Below are 21,541 nucleotides of genomic sequence, written 5' to 3'. Positions count from 1 at the left end.
TTGGATTCAGCACACTCGAAAACATAAAATTTACCAAAAACATCGCTAAATATTTTTTTGCAGACCTGTGCAGTTTGGAGACCTTTGTGGAATGCAAAGATCAAAGTGATACCTGGAGTTTTAGGCGGTACATAATCACGTGTATAATATTCGACGCAATACAAGGTTTCCGCGACAGGTGAATTATACGTATTAATCTTTAACAAACGTCCGACAAGTGACAACGATAGTCGTTATCGGAATTCTCTTATAATGATCATTTGATTATTGTTCAGCCATCAAGCGACATACATAAGTTATGAAATTTTATCGAACGTGTAAGGTACCCATGCATGTTATAACGATGACAGTGATGCCGGCATTAGCAGCGAGCTCGTTTCTACCAGGCATCGCTTTTCAATCTTGACTTCTCCGTACATCGACACACATTTACAAAAATATGTCGGCCTGAATATCTAATCTGAGAATCTAAAAAGCAGAAAAATACTAATCGGAAACACACCAGTCCTAATCCCCAACTCGTAAGCGAAAATTCAAGAGAGCGTTAATTCCATCGCGCAGGTAATTCGCGGAGCTTTTCAACTCGAGCCGTCGATCCGGTTTCCCAGCGACAAACATACAAGGTCTGGTTTGCATTAATTTTATCTATAGATTGAAAATCCGACGAATTTTTATCTCTCCGCGATCTTACAATTAGAGGAATACCTGGGTAATAATTTGAAAGGCCGAAAGCCGTGATCTGTAAATGGTAAAACCCTGCATTCGACGGGACGGGGGATTAACGGATTGAATTCACTGACACACGAGTGTGCATAGTTGTCACCCAACACCGCGAGGAACCCAAAGAAGGTACATACTTACATACATACATACATACTACGATTTATCTCCTCGTCTCCTGGCTTGCGCGCGATACGGCGAGTAGAGTGCGTCAGTGAATGACTGTCAAACTCTGACCATGACCCGCGAGTCTATTATTGTGTCTATGTACATCGAAGGCGTGAAATTACATACGATCGTGCACGGGAAGGATATACATGGAATCATCTACGCGGGGTTGTAATTGATATGACGTTAGACTTACACAAACCTGATGCCCACCGATTATACTTGCGCGTTTAGAAATGCGTTACGAAATTTTTATACCTGCCGTTATACGCTGCGTTTGGCGTCGAAGATATCGGGAGTAAAGATTGAAAGATATGAAAATAAAGAGATATAAAGTTAACGTTTAACTTTTACAGGATGTGCTGCAACGCGCGAGTAGGAAAAACGTTTCACCAGAAGCCATCGTGCCGAATTACGTTTACCTACGAAGCGCTGCCATCATTCTATGCAAATTTCTCCAATCTGACAGCTTCTCTCATTGTTTCATTGATTTTCCATTTCATAAGCGACACGCGATTCTGAATTTTGCATAGTTCAAATTGTTCAGATCACAGCTGAATGTACATATAATTCTGCACTTTCACTGAACGCGTTATAGAATGGGAAAAATTTCGATGCCCAACATTATGCCGTTTCATAATTATATCGATGCGGAGTACATGACGAAACGTACCATATACATGAATATTAGATACACATAGTGCGCATGTATCGCGTATCTATAAATATGGTATATCTATAAATTTCGATAACCAGAGGCACAATATCGTTCGAGGATTAACGACCGAGTTACTAATGGATACTCATCGTCGAGTGTGATGCCTGTTCTCCTTAGATAGTCGATTGCATTGTGTTATCGCGAACACACAACCGTTACGGAGATCGCGAGTCGATAGGACCGAAATTTTAACACCAACTCATTAACGTTATTTATATACTTAGCTTCACCTCCCGCGATCTTCCAAGATCCCCGCAGGTGATATACAATATGTATACATATTTATATACATATATTATATACTTGTGCAAAGGTACACGCATATTGCATGTATAATATTCGCACTGTTAATCTGCGGCCAACGATCCAACGATCAGCCAAATAACGTATACGTATAACGTTTATAATTGGGATCGGTAGAGACGATGATTAAACCGCGTGCCCTGTGTGTAGATTTTGCAAAACGTGGAGTTGGTCGTTATTGTGAAAATCGTTAAATGTGAAAAGGGAAAGGGAATCTGTTTTTCTTGCCGCTGCTGCAACGTGCAGGTGAAAAGAATCGCGTGACGGTCGCAGCGCACCTTCTACCTTCCACCTTAAACCTCAGGTGAGCAGCCGCCAGGACACGAACTCCAAGTTGTCCTGCGGCACTGACCCCGGGACGAATAAATTAACAATCTTGATACATTATTGTCACGCAATGTTTGTTTTCATTTCGACTCGACCGTGCAGGACTATTGTGCGTATATAATGTATAACCCCACTGCAGAACAGACTTGCAAATTCCTTACCTCTACAAGGTGAAGTAAAAAAGATGCAACGTTGTAGGTATAACATGTCTAATAGAAACGATAATCTATGATTAGTGTAGGAAACTAATATTTGGTTAGCCGGTGTATAGCTTCTATCGCTCCGAGAGTGAGTTGGGTTGGGTAGAAAGGTTCGGGTACATGGTACGGATGTATTATGTACGTGGGAGCTGTGGGTAAGTCGAGACCCAGTCAAGAAGGGTTTCCAGGAACGCCGGGCCGGGTCAAAAGATCGTATTGCCAAAGATTTCTCAAAGGCTGGTGGTGGCTCCGTTGTTCTCTGAATCACCGAAATCTCAGTGGTCTCGCATTGTTCCCTGCGAAGCTCCCGTTTCTGTAATCCCGTTTCTTAATTCCGATCGTCGACCAAGGCTGCGCGGATCACGAGGGGGCTGAGGAGGAGGAGGAGGAGGAGGAGAGAGGAGGTTCGCGGATCGACAACCTGCGCATACGTAATTCCTCCCCCTTCCTCGGAAAAGCACGGGCTTATTTTCGCGCCTTTCGGAGATGCGAGAGATCCTCCGGGTACGGTTCGATACGAGGAGGCGGCCCAAAAGACAAAAAAGGAAGCTAATTGAACGGGGCCCGCGCGAGGCCCGAGCCTGCCGGCGCAAACGAGGTAAACTGCATCGTAAAGTACGGCCGGTCTTCGGGGCCTCGGAGGATCTCGTTTACTCCGAAAGGCGCGTATATAAGCTCCGGAGTCCGTGCGTTGTATGCACCTCGGATCGCCGGCCGGCTATAGAATCGCGTACAGGTAGGTGGGTCTCTCGTGTGTATGCACGTCGGGTGTTGCGTACAGGTATATACGAAACTTCGGTCGCGGCGCGGAGCTCGAGGAGGGGGGCGGGCCCGAAACGGCCGAAACGGCCGACGGGTTCTCTCTCCTCGGTTCACGATCTATAGGCAGAGGCACCTATCACGCAGTCATTAGTTTCGTGGCTGAGGAGCCGGGCGTCGGTCCCACCGCCTCATATCTCATCTCGACGTGGAGGGGTGCAGAGGCCCCGGCTCGGGCTACCTATAACACAGGCTCGAAACAAATTTCCCCAAACAGTCCTCTTCTCGGAACATTCCAAGTCAAACATCCCGCTTCCGTACCTTCGATCGTCGGGCCTTGTTGCTTCGCACCGTTGATACGTACGCACGACGATTCGAATTCGGATCGTCGCCGAAACGGGACTTGTGGACTTCGATTGTTCGATGCACGACGATATCGACGGTTGAAAAACCTCCCAATAACGGGTGAGAAGATTTTCAGAGAAACGAACAACAAGCTAGGGATAAAGGTCCGAAAGCTATGTCGAATCTGTCGTTCCATCGAGAGTCGATAAATTCGTTGGCAGAGCCGTAATCCAGCCTGATCCAGGGTCACTCGGGAGGTAGGCGTGTGTCGCAGGATTGTCGCGCGACGAGAGAGATCCGAGAGCGAGCGTAAGAATCCGTGGCGGTGCGTGGTTTCGTTTCGTAGGGTCGAGGCGAGGGCGCAGCGTTCGTGCGTTTCCGGCGTTGTTCGGCCGTCGTCGGTCCGCTGACTGCCATCACTGGTTAGGTCGAGGAAGGGAAGCCGAGGCGTCGAGAGGCTCGCCGCGATTGGCCGAGACTCGGAGCCGCCCGCCGAACCTCGAGCTCCGTTCGCGCCGCCGTCTCGGCAGCCTCGCAGTTAGCACCGAGCAGCCATCAAGCTTACTTGGGGCCGTCTAAACACGTCGGTGTTTACATATACCGCGGTGGTATGATGGCCGTCCGCGTGTTTATTAACCCCGTTATTATTCTACACCACGATCACCCGCTGCTGCTGCTCCTCGATCACTCTACGCGGCCGCCACGCGGTGGTGCAGTTTTTAGGCGCTGCGCGCTCCATGCTCGCGTGTAAAAAAACACACGACACGCACGCACGCACGCACACTCGACACACACGCAAACACGTACATAAATACATACATACATACGCTCACCCACCCACATTTTGTATATATATATATATATCCACACGTATATACCATATATACATACACGAAACGCAACGACATACACCCACCCACGTATCACATGTACATGTATGTATATACAGTTCGACGTGTGTGTATACAAGTCTCCTGTGTATATAATATGTAATAGTATATTGCATGTATACATGCACACGTGTGCAGTGCGCGTACACGCTCGTTGAGTAAACTGGATTTAACGCGGCAGTTGCACTGATAATAATCGTTACAATAACAATAATAATAATAATAACGACAACAACAACAACAACAACAACAATAACAATCAAGTTGACAAGTTTCTTAATGAATTTCTAACGGTCGGTTTTTATTTTCTTTTCTTTCCTCGTTCTTTATTCTTCCCATATCTCTATCTCTCCTCGACGTCGTGGTCGTTGTTGTTGTTGATGACCCCCCCCCCCCATCGTGCATCGTCTGTCTACCGACCTGTTTTAACACTGTGAATAATTAATTATTCTGTGCCCGCGTGTGCCTGTGTGTCATCGTCATCGTTTCACCATCATCATCATCTTCGTCGACGTCTCTTGTACAACGTAGTTTTGTTTTTGACAGAGAAAAATGAATAATTAATAAAAGTAAGAAGGAAATTCGTCGTCGAACGAGTTTTGTGAACGAAAAGAAAAACAAATGCAGAAAGGACGTGGGAGGAGAATAGTTGTGACCAATAAGTTTTTCGTTACTTTTAATTTAAATTCTTTCGTTTTTTCCCGTTAGTCATACCATAAAAATGCGCGTATGTGATTTTACGCTAATAATGTCGTCACGGTGTGAAGTGTGAAGAAGAAGAAGAAAAAGAAGAAGAGGAAGATAACGAGAGGAAGAAGGATATTGATTCGATACATGTACAAGAATTGGCGCATTAATACAAAGTGTGTGGTGATCCTGTTTTGTTTCGTTTTGTTTTGTTTATTTCGGTTTATTATCCCTCGGAGAGCAGTGGTGTCGGTTAATAATCGTGCTCCTGCCGTCGCCTATTCTCTATTCACGGGGAAATAAGGAAGCAGAGGCGGGCATTGAGTTCGGCGAAACGTCGAGACAAAGCCGGACTCTCGCCTCCTGAAGCCGACGCCGCGGACGCCGACGCCGATAACGAGAGGACGGGATAAAAGACAATCGGAGATCGGCCGATCGGAGGCTCGAGCTAATCGTAAGCCGAGCGCAATAATGCCGCACGTCAGCAGCAGCGGCGGTGGCGATGATCTCGGAAGCAAGGACGAGGTCAAAATTTTCAAGGATGAGGGCGAGGACGAGAAACGATCCTCGGAGAACCTCACCGAGGAGAAGAGCTCCCTTATCGACCTCACAGAGTCGGAGGTTAGTCGTTGCTGATGATTATAAAACGAAATATAAATTTAGATAGAAAACGCGGGGCTTCGTTATCGTTGCCAACTTAGGGCGATCCGCCTGATTCGCACGAGGTTCAAGTTGGTTGCGTTTAAACGCAGCGAAACAAACGAATCGCTATCGTGCAACTTCGGAGTGCTCGCTTCTCGTGATAAAACAAAACATAATCTAGGTATAAAACGCGGGCTTTGTTGTTGCCAAGTTCGGACTGTCCGGCCGATTCGCACGAGGCTCGAGTCGGTTGCGTTTCGTAAACGATTCGTGTGGAGGAAAAACCGTTGTTTCGCGATTTTGGAGTTGTCTGAAAACCGTAATAAAACAAAAACACTCATATTTCGAAACGTTAATTCCCTAAAAGTCGTTGTAATATTAAGAAAATAGTGATTTTTTCCCCAATGTTTCGTTACGATATCGTTACTAACATCAGGCTCGTTCAAACGCAACGGAACAAACGAATCTCTTACGCAACTTCATAGTGCTCGCTTTTCGGGGAATACGTTAACTTTATCGAATTTCAAACAATTGGAAGACCTTTTTTGTCTGCATAAGACTCATCGCTTCTGCGAACTTGAACCTCGTTTGTTATGTTTTTTTTTTCTTCATCCACAAGTGAAATGCGTCCAGTTTTATTACATCACTCTTCTCGGTGACAGGGTGTTGCGGGTTTTCAAAATATCGATTCGTTTCTGTACGATTTACCTAATTTGAAAGGTGTTACAAACAGATCCATAATTCCTAGAAATTTTGTCAGATTTTTTTCCACATTGTGATAAATATGTATTTCACCTTATCATGTTTTAATCTAATACCTTGTCTGAAGATTATTTCGAATTGACGCCTGTGAGTTGAAATCGTGACTAGAAAGTTATAATTCTACGCTGCTAATGAGATCGAACGCAAACCCGAATAGCAAACTGACTGTGTGCAGGAGGTATGTATACCCAATAATTTTTGCCCGCGGAGAAAACCTGGGATTATCAGTTTATAAGCCAGACTCGACGGTGAAATAAGTGTCCGTCCCAAGCCTGTGTTCAGACAACGGACGCCCCGAATATCCTCGAATAGCAGGTCCGTGTTAAAATCAAACAAACAAATAAACAAGCACGTGCAGAAACGATTCAAGTATTATAAGAGAAATGAGAAACGAGATAAACTCGCTTGACGACGACGATGAGCAAACATCGTCTTATTATGCCTTATTTTAACGTAAACAAGGACGGGAAGTAGGCAGAACCCGTCGTCGTTGGACACAGGTGTCACAGAAATCACCACACCCCGTATAATCTGTGTTACAGGAAAAAGGATCACTCTCCGGAGGCAGCTACTCGACGGGAAAGACGACGGCCAGGTCGGACCTCAGCCCCGTTTACGGTGAGTCTAGCTTTTTGCTCTCTGTTCATTTATCTCCTTCTCAACCTTCCCGCCAATCGATATAAATTTTCAACGTCGCGTTTTACCCTGTCCGTCTAAATATACCGTACAATATATTTCTCTCGGCGTATTAGTTCCGTCGGTACTAAAATTCTCGCCCATGGGGTGGGTTTCTGCGTGATTTGTTATCAATATCATCGATCTAATTAACGTTGTCTCCATTGACAGGAATAAAAGACGGGTGATAATAAGTGTGCGAGGTATATTGGAATTGGAAATGTGAAAAATAGATTTGAAATCTTGTCACCAGGATTAACCCGGTCGTCTTTAAGAACGAATTACGAAACGCGAGTAAGGCGGATGGATTGACTCCGTTTCACGTTAAACCGAGCGCCTAGACGACGACATAACAATGAGCGGCAATGATATCTCGTTGCGTTGTCGAGTAATTGACGACGGCGAGTCTCTCGCTCTCTCTCTCTCTCTCTCTCTTCGGGTGTAGGAGGCGCGTCGTATTCCCGCTAGATAGCCCCGAGTCATTTAGGCAACCGACTACAGCCTCGCTGGACGCTGCGCCGTTGTCCGTTGGTAGAGAGACACACAATCGACAAACTGCTTTTCAACATCGGCAAAGTTTAGTCCGCGGGATCCCTGCAGCACCGTCCCTTCTCTCCTTATTGTCAGTTCGTTCAGTTTTGTATTAGGCTTTGCCTGTTTTCCACTGCGACGTGTAAATGGAGAGGCAAAAAGCACCAGCAAACAGACAGACTTCTTCTCCTCAGTCGTCTTCTTTTGGTATGCCTAGGTTACACCTACCGCCCGCCATGCCTCCTCTCTTCTCTTCTCGTCTCTTCCTCTCCGCAGGAGACACGGCTTTGCCCCCCTTCCGTGCCGTCGATCCACATGGCACCCAACAGAGCCTGTTTTCTCGCAGTCGGTGCCCGCTCTTCTCACTTTTCTCGACCGCCTTCCTCCTCTTCTTCAACTTTTCAACTCTCCAGAGACAGGATTCGACGGTACCTGCCTTTCTGCTGCCTCCTGTTCGATCCTCCTCGTTCGGTTCAACATTTTGCCGAGTTCTACGGATCTCGATAAAACTCCATTGTACGACGGATATGTTCTTCTGGTAAAATTTCACCCGCTTCGGTTGCCCTGCGAGAGTGCGATAAATGATATATCAAATACGATCACCCGGTATGTCTTGTGGGCCAGAGATGCAGACGGACAGACTCTCCGGGGTCCCGCGCTCTGCTCTGCTGCACTTACTTCTCTTCCACCACTGCAACGTGCAGTCAGTATGGTGTATACACCTACCTTTACCTGCACCCTACCTGCCCGCCTCTCTGCCTACCTGCCCGCTAACGAGGCTACCTGCTGCACTTCTTCTTCTTCTTATATTTGGAGGAGTGCGAGAGAGAAAGGTTACGGGGAGCGAGGCACGAGAGAGAACTTGCCCAAGATCCCTCCTTCATCTTCTTCTTCTCTTCGCCCCCGCAACACACCTTGCCTTTGGGGTGACGACGGTGAAGGTGATGCTGCTGCTGCTGCACCACCTCCCTTTATAACTGGTTAAACAAATTTCTCTTGGTAAGATGCTTTTCCGTGAAAATTTCCGACAGGGCGAGTTTTACCCCCGGTCCTAACGTTTCACCTTCGTTCGGGGTTACCGAGGTGTTATGCCTCGCCTCGCCTCGCCTCTACGTTCCTCATTCCTACATGTTTTTAACTTGATTCATAAACGCGAAACCGTGCAGGTGTGTACAGCGCAGGGCTTAGATGTAGAAATTACGCGCATTTAAACCGGCCGGTCCCTCCATACCTTCTCTTATCCGTTGAGCAATGTCAAATGCTTGCCGGGTTTTTTCGTCTTTTTGAAAAATAATCGGCAAGGCTAATTCGTGATTTACGATTAATTCAATGAAAAAAGTATCGTGAAAATATTGTCGGAAGCTTTTTTGAGAACATTGTACCAATGTAATACTTTTAATTCTTCAAACAGCGTGTATTTTCTTTCTTTCTACTGTCACTCAACACGTGTTTGCTCAGGGTCTTTCGTATACAGAAATTATAAAACATGACGACATTGTACGGTGTGGGTACACCTTGTACTACTGCACTTGCCGTTGCTTTGCATTATTCTTTATATCTTTCTTGCGTTTGTTCGTTCCTTCCTTCGTTCGTACGTTTCATGGTCTGGTCCATTATAAGTTTGTACTTATGAAACGCTTTGTTCAAACAATTTCACACTACGAATACGAATACTATTACTACTTCTACTTCTTGTACGACGACGGCGACTTGTCGCAAGGCCAAATATTTACCATTCCGGCACTATAACGGGTTACCTACGTACGCGCGTCTCATTGCTTGCTCCATGTTGTCCTTTTCTTTTATCATCATTTACTATCGTCGTCTTATTAGGACTCTTCATTTTCGTTTTCTTTGCACAGATTTGGTTTCTCGGTATTGTCGGTTCATTCTCTATTTTTTTTCTCTCCGTTCTTTCGTTTCACGTTTTTTTCATACTTTTAATTTACTTCGTACATTATTATGAATTGAACGTGCTGCAGGCTTACTGCTTGGAGTAAAACTTTTTGTGTTTCTTTTACTAATTTTATTCTTTCATGACTTATGTATGTCAAAGCAGTTTACGAAATTCGTGAACGATGCATAGTATTTTTATCTTCAAATATTGAATATCGTTTATTGAGTGTATAAGTAATTTAAGGCGAAGAGGGAATGAGATATGCAAAGATCGAGTTCAACGCGTGCTCGTTGAACCGAGTGTAGGTACCGAACGAATCAAGTATCTACTTAAAACTATGAGAAAAGATGAATCGAAAATGAGCTTAAACTCTAATTGCGGAATATTACATGCGCTGATATTGTTCCCAAAAGTATAATTTAATACACTCATCGTCAGCAGTAGGTGAAAATACTCTCTGCAGTATCCCGTGATGTGTCCGGAGGAGAAATTTCTCACATGAATTGACTAAATGACGAGCTTTTTTTTTTTCTTCTCATCGTATCATAATTACGCTTCACACGTGGTGACATAGCCTGTAACGATTAGGAATATCAAGGATTGTCGATCGTGCGAAGAGGACAATGAGGATAATCGTGGGGTGAAACGAGATAAAAATTAAGAGATAGAAGACTGAAAAGGTAGGGCGGAGGACCGAGAAGCTAAGAACGGTTTCGGGGGCGCGAGGAATGAGAAAAAGAGCGAAGGAGAGAGGGTGTAGGGAACCACCACCACCACCACCACCATCATCATCACCACTATCACCATGACGGCAGCACTATCGCCACAAGCAGCGTCGTGGTCGGTCGGGATCGTGGAGCCGCGTCCGTTGAGCGAGGTTAGCAATCTGTGTAGTGTTTTACGACAACTATAAATATGGCCATAAAGCTCTTTGTTTAGAGCAGACCCAGTCTGTGCTCTGTGGGGCTTTCGAAACTGCGTGAGCTCTGCCCCCTCGATCCTCTTTTCTCTCTCTCTCTCTCGGTTCGTCTCTCCTTTCCTCCTCCTCCTCCTCTTCCTCCTCCTTCGCTCCTCTCACGTTGGGTTCGTTGCTCAAAGCCGTTTAGGTATGTAGCTTGACGGTTTGGACGGACCGGCGAAACAGCGGGTACAGTTCGTTTCATCCTTCGTTTGGTTATTACACCTCAATTTTTATATTGTTGGTCGAACTTCTTCATCTTCTCTTCTACTCCAGGGTGTCTAACGACCTCGAAAAATCTGAAAATTCTCAAATGTCGTGCAAATTCAATGCAACTCTTGGAAAGTCATGAAATTTTACTAACAAATCTGAAAATTTTATTCCTGTTATTAACAAGTGACTCAGATTTCAGCATTTTTAAAAAAATTTCAGTCTTGTATAGATAGATCGATTTAAAGTAAATGCGATTTGTTTTTTCTTCCTATGTACGGAACATATTGTAATATTTATTGCGCGTATTGCTAAGATGATTTGAAAGCCGAAAAATCGTAATTTGAATGTCAAGTCATGCTTTCTGTACTCTAAATATTTGTCGATAAGGTCATGGGAAAAAAATTCTTATTTCGTTTCTGAGAAAACCTCAAATGCTTATTCGCTACCCATACGCGATTATCGGAGATGGATAAATCGCCGTCCGAAGTCTATTCGCGGAGACAAGGGAGGTCCGGATTTGAAGAATACGAATCGGGAGGATCCTCGGGACCCAAGAGAGAGCCAGAGCTCCGAGCTTGTAACGTTCTCTTCTCACCCACGGCCGGCCACGTCGTATACTTGTCCGGTTTTGTTTGACCACTCGCCGCGTCCCTCGAAGCCGGTAGCCGCGGGTCGCACTCCGCGCGCTTCGTTCCGTAGAGTTTTTAATTAATTAAGTATTTCATTAATTAATTTACCCAAATTAATATTACAACCCTACCTTAACCTAACATAACATATTTACGTAACGCATCCGCTGCTATTCGGCTACCTACCGTATAATCACTTGGGGGGAGATAATTTACTGCCTACAAGGCAGTTCTTTTTGTTGTTTTTATACATTTCGGAAGAGGTTCAGCATTTACGTCGAAAGAAATTATAACAATTTTAGCGAAATTGTGTCTCGGCTACACGTTAACGCACGTAACAATTATAATGAATATGCGAAGTTGGTACTGTAACGATGCATGTTTTGGAGCAATCTGAGAAATTTGATAAATCACAATATATGGAACATACTCACGTGTATTTGGAAAAGCCAACTCCTTGAAAGTCATTCGGAATTTGCACAGTGATCAATTTGCTCTCAATGCTTCGTTACGTTATCGTTACTAACTTCAGGCTCTTTAGTTATTACGAATTGCCATTCCTTTTATTATTGTTGTTATTAGTTCGTTTTGTTATTTTTTGCTGAACAATTTTGATTCTAAAGTTGAAACTGAACTTATGCGCAGAAGAGAGATAATTTTACGTGACGCTACAAGAAAAATTGCCATATGAAAATTCAAGTTGGCCACTGGTCAGAGAATCCTGGAAAACCTGAACATGTCACGGAATTCTGAAATTCTGGAATAGTCGGGGAAATGTCAGGGGTTTTTGCGAAAAGTCAGAGAATCCTTTGTTATATTCTTCTTTCGTACAAATACGTCCTACAATTTTTTTTAAGCTTTAGATAAATTAGATCGAATATAAACTTTGTTTATCATCCCCGGAAGTTTCTCTTCAAACTTTGAAAAACGATTGCGCTCATCGGCTAGATGGGACGGTCTGACCCAAGTAACAGTTCTCACTTCCAATAAAAAAAAAAAAAAATATTACATGGAAAATACGCGTATTCTCATCAATTTGCTGCGAGCAATTCATCCGAATTGATCAGGGAAAATTATAAGATTATTGTCTGGACAACCATCGGAAAGTCAAGGAATTTTCGCGATGGAGATAGTGTCCACCCTGGTAAATGAAGATCTTTCAGGGTATAACAAAAGTTGGCAACTGGCACTGTATAACAATAACAATGACGATGGTAATCGAAAATTACACACGTAATGACGCGTATTAACCTGTGCCCGTGCAGCGGTCTACGGAATTGGGAAAGCGGTAGGGTGGCTCTTATCGACCATGCGGGGATTAACATAACATAACAAGCTGCGATACTATCTCTTTTATACATAGATATATAGGTGTGTGTGTGTGACATATGTATATGTATAACTACATGTACTGAATATGGCGCAGAGAATTCCAGGAACGACAAGTGACACGGATCCATGTCTTCTTCGGCGTGTCGCGCTTCGTTTGTATTTACCTATACGTACGTAGGGTTGTTACATCCGTCTTTGGCGATAACGAAGTGGTTCTTTTTTTTTTTCCTTATCTTTTCTCTGTCTTCACTTCTCTATTAACTGTCATATTTTTTCTTCGCTTGAATTTTCTTGTTCCAAGACACGTTTTTACAACGTACATACTTTAGTTATTACACGTTTAGTTTTTATTTTATTTTTTTTCTTCTTTCACCTTCTCCTTCCGTATCGTTCGAGTGTCTCTTTCGGCCCTCTTCTGCTTACACGGTGTCGCTGAGCACGTGTGTAACACGGTACACCATCGTAAATGCCGACGACGAAGACGAAGACGAAGACGACGAACGGCATCGTCCTTGTTTCTCTCTCGTTTTCCTCTCCTTATTCAACGTTGTCGTTACTCGTCGGTTGGAAACATTCGAGTCCGCGTGGCGGTGTGCATGAATTGAAATTGCTTCGTTAAGTCACCCGCGCGTGGAATCCTCTAACTTCTCTCCTCTCTTTGACGTTCTACGTATCCACGCGGCGTTCGCTTATAATATTACAACATTATATAGAGACGAGAGAACGTTATCGAAAATTTTTGTTTCCATTTCGCACACGCTTCTCGCTTCCTTTGGTATACGTATACACTTAGTTTACATTTTGTCAAACCTGAAAGTCGTCACACTGTTACAAAGGTGGGAAAAGAAGATGGAAATCATCGATGAAGAATCCTCGACGTTTTATTTCTTCTTTTTGTTTTCTATAACATCATATTCATTCTACCATTAATTTTTTCGCTAAATTCGTTTTTTTTTTTTTTTGTTTTTCTTATCTTATCGAATCATGCGTGATAAGCAAACAAATGTTGAGAAGTTACCACCAGTAAATTATTATACATTTTTTTTTCACCCTGTCTTTCTCGTGTAAAAGTAAAGCTGGCAATAATAACTCAGCCTGTACCTAATTAAGCAGCGGCAAATTTTAATCCATTATTTTTGATTCCGCCTCGCAGCAAGATTATTATTATCGTTATTGTTATTATTATACCTCCTCCCGCAGCGTTCGTGTTTGTTTGCATACGAAGGTTATGTACGTATACGTATGTAATATAATGGGCAATATAACGAGAGAGGAGAGAAGAAGAGGGAGTTCAAGCAGTCCAATTGATCTCGTTGAAAAAAAAAAGATGAAAGAAAAAAATACAAAGTGGGAGGAAAAGAAAGAGAAAAGACACCGCGTTGAAGAGGTGCTAAAATACTTCTTCCTTCTTCTTTTTTCCATCTCTTACACTTTCGTCATCGAGGGAGGCTAAAGAAGCTGAGGAACGGCGAGAGACGAGGGGGACGATCCGGTGCTTGCAGGCTTTGCTGCGACGCAGGAGGAATTTGCCGCTAATCTTATCGGTCGAGAGAAAGTGAGAAAATGAGAAAGAGAGAATGAGAATGCACGCTGAACGAGGCGGAATTTGAACTCGCGTGCAGTGAAACTTTGGAGGATTTTTTACGACTAGATAACGATCGTTGCATACACTTTGCCGATCACTTTATATTCTCCCGTTTTGTTTTCTCTTCTTTCAAATGCGTATCCGGTTCAAAATTTTAACGAAACACATGTTGGGATTTTACGTTAAGTATACTGTTGAAAAATTGAAAATCAATACTGTTGATGATTTTTGAACAGGCCGAAGTTTGTAGCGTCATTGTAACGACGCATCTTTGTAAAAAGTCAACAAATTCAGTTTTCGTAACAATCAACCTCTTCGCCTATTCTAAAGATGCAGAATATTGATTTTTGTTTCAACATTTCGATACATTGACATTACTAATACGAGTCTCGTGATTTTTGTGTGTACGTATACGAATCGCCGTAACTTTTTCCACTTCATCAACCACCTTGGCGGAACTGACGACAGTGATGAGCCTTGTGTGTCGTGATAAAGTTGTATACCATGTACGTGTATCACGAATAAAAAATATAAGTAAAAAATAACTCGAAGATGGAAAGAAGATAGATATTTATCGGCCAGTGTTACCGTTTTCGCGACTCACATTACTCACTCTGATTGTGAGTGTAAATCTCACTCACTCACTCGCTTATTCGATCACTCGCGCCGCGTTGACTGGCTGCTTCGCTACTTCGATGACGTCACTTATAACTTACCACCTACCTACCTACCTACCGGGCTTGTACAGTGCAACGCTATGCGTGCGTGGATATATCCATACCGCGTTATAAATGTACGAAAGTTTTTTACGCTTTCAAAAGTGTGTTTGGATCTATACGCGTCATAAATTCTGCTGGTTTTACAGCGTCTGCAGAGAGGTTATGACAAGGCGAGAGAGAGAACGGGAGAAGAAAAAAAAAAAAAACAGAGTGAAAGAGAAAGAGGAACTTGTTCACACTGCGATTAAGTATACACGCGTGGAATGAAAATCAAAAGTATAGGTATAATATAACTATTCATCGGATAGAAATTTCGTGCTATTATACCTAATATCTACCGAAATTCATTCCAAAAAACAAAAAAGAAGAGCAGATTAAAAGACTACAAGAATGCCAAAATATAAAAAATCGTCATGTAAGTGTGAAGTATGATAAGCTCGAACTCGATACTCCACCTAGTCTCTTTATTCGTGTTTTCGCGATTTTGTCAAATCGTTTCTAAATCGGTGCTGGGGGTCCCTGGGACCGCGTGGATTTTCGAACGATGCTGAAGGAGCAATAGAAGACGAAGAAGAAGAAGAAGAAGAAGAAGAAGAAGTCGGGGTATCCGGCGAGCAAGCAAGGCCTCTCCGCGCTTTCTTCCTTCGCAGCGTTGCCGTAACGTCGGGTTCGCTCTCTCTCCTTCTCACCCTCTCTCGCTCTCTCTCTCTCTCTCTCTCTCTCTCTTTAGGCGTCGTGTGTGTCTCGCCAGGAGCGAGCGGAGCGAGCGAAGAGAGAAGGTCGGTCGAACCGGCATCCGCGCCACAACCGTCTAGCCTATAACCAACGACGCCGGCGACGACGACGACGCTGCAGTTACACGCGGCCAGGCAACCACCATGCCATGCCATGCCATGCCATGCCATGCCATGCCATGCCATGCCACGCCATCATCCCATCCCACAAACCGGCGAGATACGAAGCCCAGGAATTGCGCCCATTCCCCCTCCCCCCTTCTTTCATGCTCTCACTTTTCCGTCCGCCTCTCGGACTTGGGCTTGTTGTCGCTGTACCGAAACGACGCTGCTTTTTCTTGTTCTCTTCAGCCTCTTATTCTTGTACTCTCGAGATTCTACTTGCGATCACTCTCACTCGCTGTAATATCGGGATGCGAAATGTGCGATGAAGAGTTATCTTGATTAAGTATGTATGTAACATAATACCGGTCAATGCGAGTTTTGAGTCTGGGCTTTAGATGTCAAATTTTGATTTATTCCACGTAGGTAAGAAAAGAGAAAATGGTTTTATCAGATGAAGTTTACTTTTGTAGAAACCTGACGGATATTTCGGATTTTAAGAAAAATGACCTAGTTTCTTAAACATTTATTGTAAATTACAATTGAAGGAACTTTCATTTGAAATACTTTTATTAAAAATAATAATATTATTTTGGTTTTTTATTACCTGAATAATTTAAATCGTGAATCTTCTTCAATTTTCAAATAGCGCACTTACCTGGCTGCAAAGTACAAAATTAAGAAAAAAATATTCATTTTCATTTCTTTAATATCACTTAACGTATAATAATCACGTGCACACATCTGAAACGCAAAATCTTTGCAGACTTGTGCTAGCGAATATATTAAATTGTTACGATTTCTCCCAAGACTACAAAAGCAAACTTTGAAAGGGGGTGTGCATATTTTACTATTATTTCGATGCGTAACAAAAAAAAAAAAAAAAATGATTAACTTTACTCAGGCACAAAAATAAATTTTTTTTTATCTATTCCGAAGATTGGAAGAATCGAAATGCCCAAAACGTTAATCATGCTGAACTAGTTATTTCATATTCTTCAATTCTTTTTATTTCAATTTTACCCCATTATGAGAAGGGTGTCGAAAAGTATGAATAATTATAATCAATCACGTCGAACGCCCCCTCCCCCTTCAAATGTCTACTTTCAATGGTGCAACGATCATTTTCACAAGTTACACCCATCACCATCATCATCATCATTATCTGCTGGCTGCCTATCCAACATAAGTATGAAGTTAGTAACGTTACTACAACGATTCATATTTGTGAGAACTCGTTACTTCGAACCTTTGATAATGTCTGAAATTTAGTAAACCATGATACAGACAAAACATATTTATATTTTGAAAAACCGACTCCTCGGAAGTCATTCTCTAATATTGCGCAGCAATAATTTTTCCCTCCCGTGACATTTCGTTACGTTAACGTTGCTCGCTAACTTCACAGCATCCTTATTCATTTTCCTATCTGTCCATCCACCTACCCTGTGTACATTATTTACCTCTCCACCTCTCTCTTCGTACACTGTAACGCATCTCTCTTTCTCTCTCTCTCGCTCTCTTTCTCTCTCTCTCTCTCTCTCGCCTCGAGAGTCGCGACGGCAGCAGCACCAGCAGCACCACCAGCAGCAGCAGCAAGGCACCCATTGTCCGTAGTCTTGGGGGCTTCTCTTGTTACGGCATACGAGCGTCGGCCAAGCCTCAGGATCGGCTTCCCCGCCTCCGCCGCCTCCTTTCCCGACTCTCGCCTCTCGGAGAGACGACGTCTGGTTGCCTGCACATGGACTCCCCCCCTCAACCTCAACCTCAACCTCATCCTCATTCTCATTCTCATTCTCATTCCGATTCTCATTCTATGCGAAACTCTCTTTCCAACACTCGTTTGTCCGTTTCGTTTTCTTCTTACCAAGCTGCGACCGGCAGGATCGGATGTGTAGGGATATCCAAAACGCTGATGTATATATATGATAATGTAAAAAATTTGAATCAAATATTCATCTGCGTAATTGTAAAAATAGTATGTACAAGTGCCGATCGAGTTTCAATAATTAAAATTTTTTTTTTTTTTTTTCAAAATCAATTTACAGAACTATACACTTTGGTATGGCTAACCTCGTATATATTGTTGCAGCGGTAGTTTTCAATTCGATGTGCATAATTACTTCAAATTTTACTTGATCGAAAGAGGAAGAGGAAAAAAAAAACGAAAAAAAGTGCAACACAATTATTTTTACTTTCACTGCTTTATACGTACGTATCGATAAAAAAAAATATAAAAATTTCAAGATCCAATACACTCTTGCAACACGTGATTCTTCAAGGATCCTTAATTCTGACTCTCAAATAAATTTTTACCTTCTCAGGGATATCTTGTCGTCTGTTCGGAGTCAGAAATTTATCTTTTCTTGCCCTTTTTTTCTCGGAATAATCTTCCGAAAGACTGAAAGGAGGATAACTTACAGCGAAGATATATTTGTAGGCCTTGAAAAACCCTACACAGAGTTTCAGTTTTTCATACTCATCGGTCTCTCTCCCCCCCCCCTTTTTTTTTGCCCCTTCACAAGAGCAGGGCAATAGCTGTCAAGCACCCTGTGTATGTGTCAGTGAACTTTGAACCGCTGTTCACCTGTTATGCCATGCAAACAGCTCGTATCTATAACCTGATCCGGTAGAAATGTTTTGCACTTGTTACAGATTTTTGAAAAATTTTTTTTTCGACATTACAGGACGCAGGGTGTTAATTGATCTTTGTAGATTCGGTACGGATAATTCGATATTGATATTTGAACTTTGACGATCACTTTTTTAATCTGTAGTTACGTTTCGTATTTATATATCATGAAACGTAGAAAGAATCTCTTGTTTGAATAATTTATTTTACATAGGTACACACTTCCTGGTTAATACTTCGTTGCGTTTTGGATCGTGATCTTTGGGTTGAATATGAATGTCAGGAAAGAAATAATAATTGAAGTGCTACAACGCGATTCATTGCAAATTAAAAAAGTGTGGAAAAACGGGAAAAATCAAATGAGCGCAATTTTTCTTTTAACGTAAACAACCTTTTTATGGGTACCACGGTGGAAAATCGTGAATCATTCTTTTTGAAACATCCCAGTACTTATATATTTTCTCACGGTTAGATTATTTGACTTCACATATTCTGTGATTCTTTCGTCTTAGTCGTTTTCCATTCCTTCAGAATCGTCGAAAGGATTTTTCAACTCATTTCCAAAGGGATTCGGGCTTTGCGGACCTGTCGTGACAAGAAAGACAAGGCGAAAGGACGATACGATCGGATCCATTTCTTCTTACCACGATTTTAAAACCGAGACTAATTTCATTATTACCGTATCAAGCTATATATTGGTTCGCTAGAACGGCTGACGACGAGAAGAAATATCCTTTTGTTATTTTCTTATCGTTACCTATCACAGACACATTTATGACATATAGCTCGAGCAACAGAAGGGAAGCAAGACTCGCAATCAGTATATATGCAATATTGTAGCGGAAGAGATTAATTGAACTGGGGAATCAAAGGAAGAATTAGTAAATCGGTAAAGTTTATAGAATTCATACGAAACGTAATGTTTATTGTAATATTTATACGATCGACAAGTCAGGTGTCAGATCGTGGAAATTTCGATCTTTGTTCACCAGCTTCCCTTGACCCAATTGAAAGAATCGTTACCTCATCTCCTACCTTCAATCCCGTGATCACGTTTTTCTTTTTTTTTTCTTTTTTCTATTCCCTTTTTTCTCTTACGAAGAGTGGATCCTCCTCATTCCTTGGAACGGCCCTGCCGCACCGCTCCAGGGTTCGGATAATACTTATACCCACCACATACATATATTCGTCCAGCATTATACCTGTGAGATGGGCTTGAGAACCTCGGGGTCTTCTCCCTCCCTCCTTCGCGCTGCTAAACCCGGCGTAGGATGCTGCAGGTTGGCCGAAGACGACGACGGTGGTGGTGGTGGTGGTGGGTATGCCGTTGATGGACCAGAGCTAATCTAAAAATCACCGGAACTTCACAATTATAGTAATTTACCAGCCGACAACAAGGTGTACACACTAGCTTGTCCATTATAGCCTTAACGCCCTGCCCTTCTTCTTCTTCTTCTTCTACTTCTTCTTCTTCTTCTTCTTTGTCTTCGTCTTCTTCTTCCTCCGCCCCCTCCTCCTCCTCCTCCTCCTCCTTATTCGACTCGTCGTCAGCTCTCTCTGATTGCACTCCTTTGCCAAAATTTATTACGAGAACCAGATTCCTCCCCCTTGAGCCTATGTCGGTTGCTACACGTAGGCATCGCCGATTTGTATGTGTGTGTGTGTGTTATTTACGGGTACGCACATTTTACTTGCTCTCCTTGTTATACATTTGATGGAATGGCGATTTATATATTTATTTTTAATTTTTTTATCGCAGATGAAGCAAATGCTCTAATAATATATTCGGTCCGTATGTTGGACGAAAATTGAATCTCTAGTCAATATTCGTATGTTAATTACAAAGAAAAGAGTAAGGAAGATTTTTTTTTAATGTAACCGACTTTTTGTGAAAAATTTCATGAAAGATGAAATCGATGGACTGAAACTTTGTAATTCTGACCTAAAAAACTGCGCATTGTAAAATCGTCGTCGACACGATATACTTGACTGGAAAATTCAACCCGTTGTGCGATAGATGAGAAAATAAAGAATATACATGTAAGAATGACACATGGGAAAAAAGAGAGGCGAGAAATAGAGAAATGGAGAGAGAGAGAGAGAGAGAAATATATATAGATAGATCTATTATTACCATCCGAGTATTATTCCAACAAGACGGAGAAGTAAACAAACTCAGAGGAGAGCAAAGCTCAAAGTTTGTGTTTGCAGTTGTGCGCTGCTTGCGCGCAGGTTGGGGGGCTTTCCTTCGAGGGTTGACGCGTATTACAGTCGCTTCGTCGACGACGACGAGGATGCCCAGGAAAGAGGGCCCAGGGAACGTTGACGGCGCGAAGAAGGGGTCTGTTTACACCCACGCGATACACATGCAGGCCGTGCAGGTCGCCATCGCTTATATTATACTCATCGAGGAGGAGGAGGAGGAGGAGGAGGAATTTGGGAGGGTCTTTCAGAGGGACGCGTTATAAGGAGACAGGAAAGTTGAGCCGTTTAGAATCGGGGGATGCGGGACGAAATGAAAAAGACACAGAGAGAGATAGAGAGAGAGAGAGAGAGTAAATTATTAGGAATCTACCATGCAGGGTGTCCAATTGTCAGGGAAATCTCTGGAGAATCGGGAATTGTCACGGAAATCGGGCACGTGTCGCGGAATTTTTGGATTTTCTTTCTCACTTTAAGTGTTGTACGATTCTTTGAAAATATTGAAGGGGTTAGTGAGAAAAGGGTACAAGTGACGAAAAATATGGTTTTATGAAGGAATATTAAGAATTGCTAAATTTATATCGAGTACTATGTACGATTTATGAAAAATGTGAAGATGAAGTACTGAAAAGCGTCAAATACTCTCAGGTCGGTGTTTCTACCGTCACGTCTCGAAAGAATGGCTAATCCTAATCTTCGGTTAGTTTCTTATAATTGGAACGTTTATTGATGTATTGTAATTGTTTTTAAGAAAAATTGGACTATTTTAACTTACGACATCGACATCTGACGTATAATTTTTAACTAATTT

At 42.7% G+C, this 21,541-nt stretch overlaps 1 protein-coding gene across 5 annotated transcripts in view; it reads left to right on the top strand.

Moving 5' to 3' along the window:
* Positions 1-4,063: 4,063 nt before the first annotated feature.
* The window catches only part of LOC124299490 (protein pangolin, isoforms A/H/I/S), a 132,132-nt gene continuing 114,654 nt past the window's right edge, over positions 4,064-21,541 (top strand). The window contains exons 1-3 of one of the 5 annotated variants that reach the window (XM_046752737.1): positions 4,064-4,475; positions 4,962-5,738; positions 7,064-7,139. In XM_046752737.1, coding sequence (XP_046608693.1) covers positions 5,589-5,738; positions 7,064-7,139 — 226 coding nt within the window. In that variant the 5' untranslated portion in view covers positions 4,064-4,475; positions 4,962-5,588. Of the gene's footprint in view, positions 5,739-7,063; positions 7,140-21,541 lie in introns of all 5 variants that reach the window. The other 4 variants (XM_046752726.1, XM_046752717.1, XM_046752745.1 and 1 more) reach the window with 4 other exon arrangements.

This window comes from Neodiprion virginianus, chromosome 1, assembly GCF_021901495.1.
Source record: "Neodiprion virginianus isolate iyNeoVirg1 chromosome 1, iyNeoVirg1.1, whole genome shotgun sequence".
NCBI classification, from domain to species: Eukaryota; Metazoa; Arthropoda; class Insecta; order Hymenoptera; family Diprionidae; genus Neodiprion; species Neodiprion virginianus.
The sequence above is the reverse complement of the archived record's forward strand: the minus strand, read 5'-3'. Positions and strand labels throughout refer to the sequence as shown.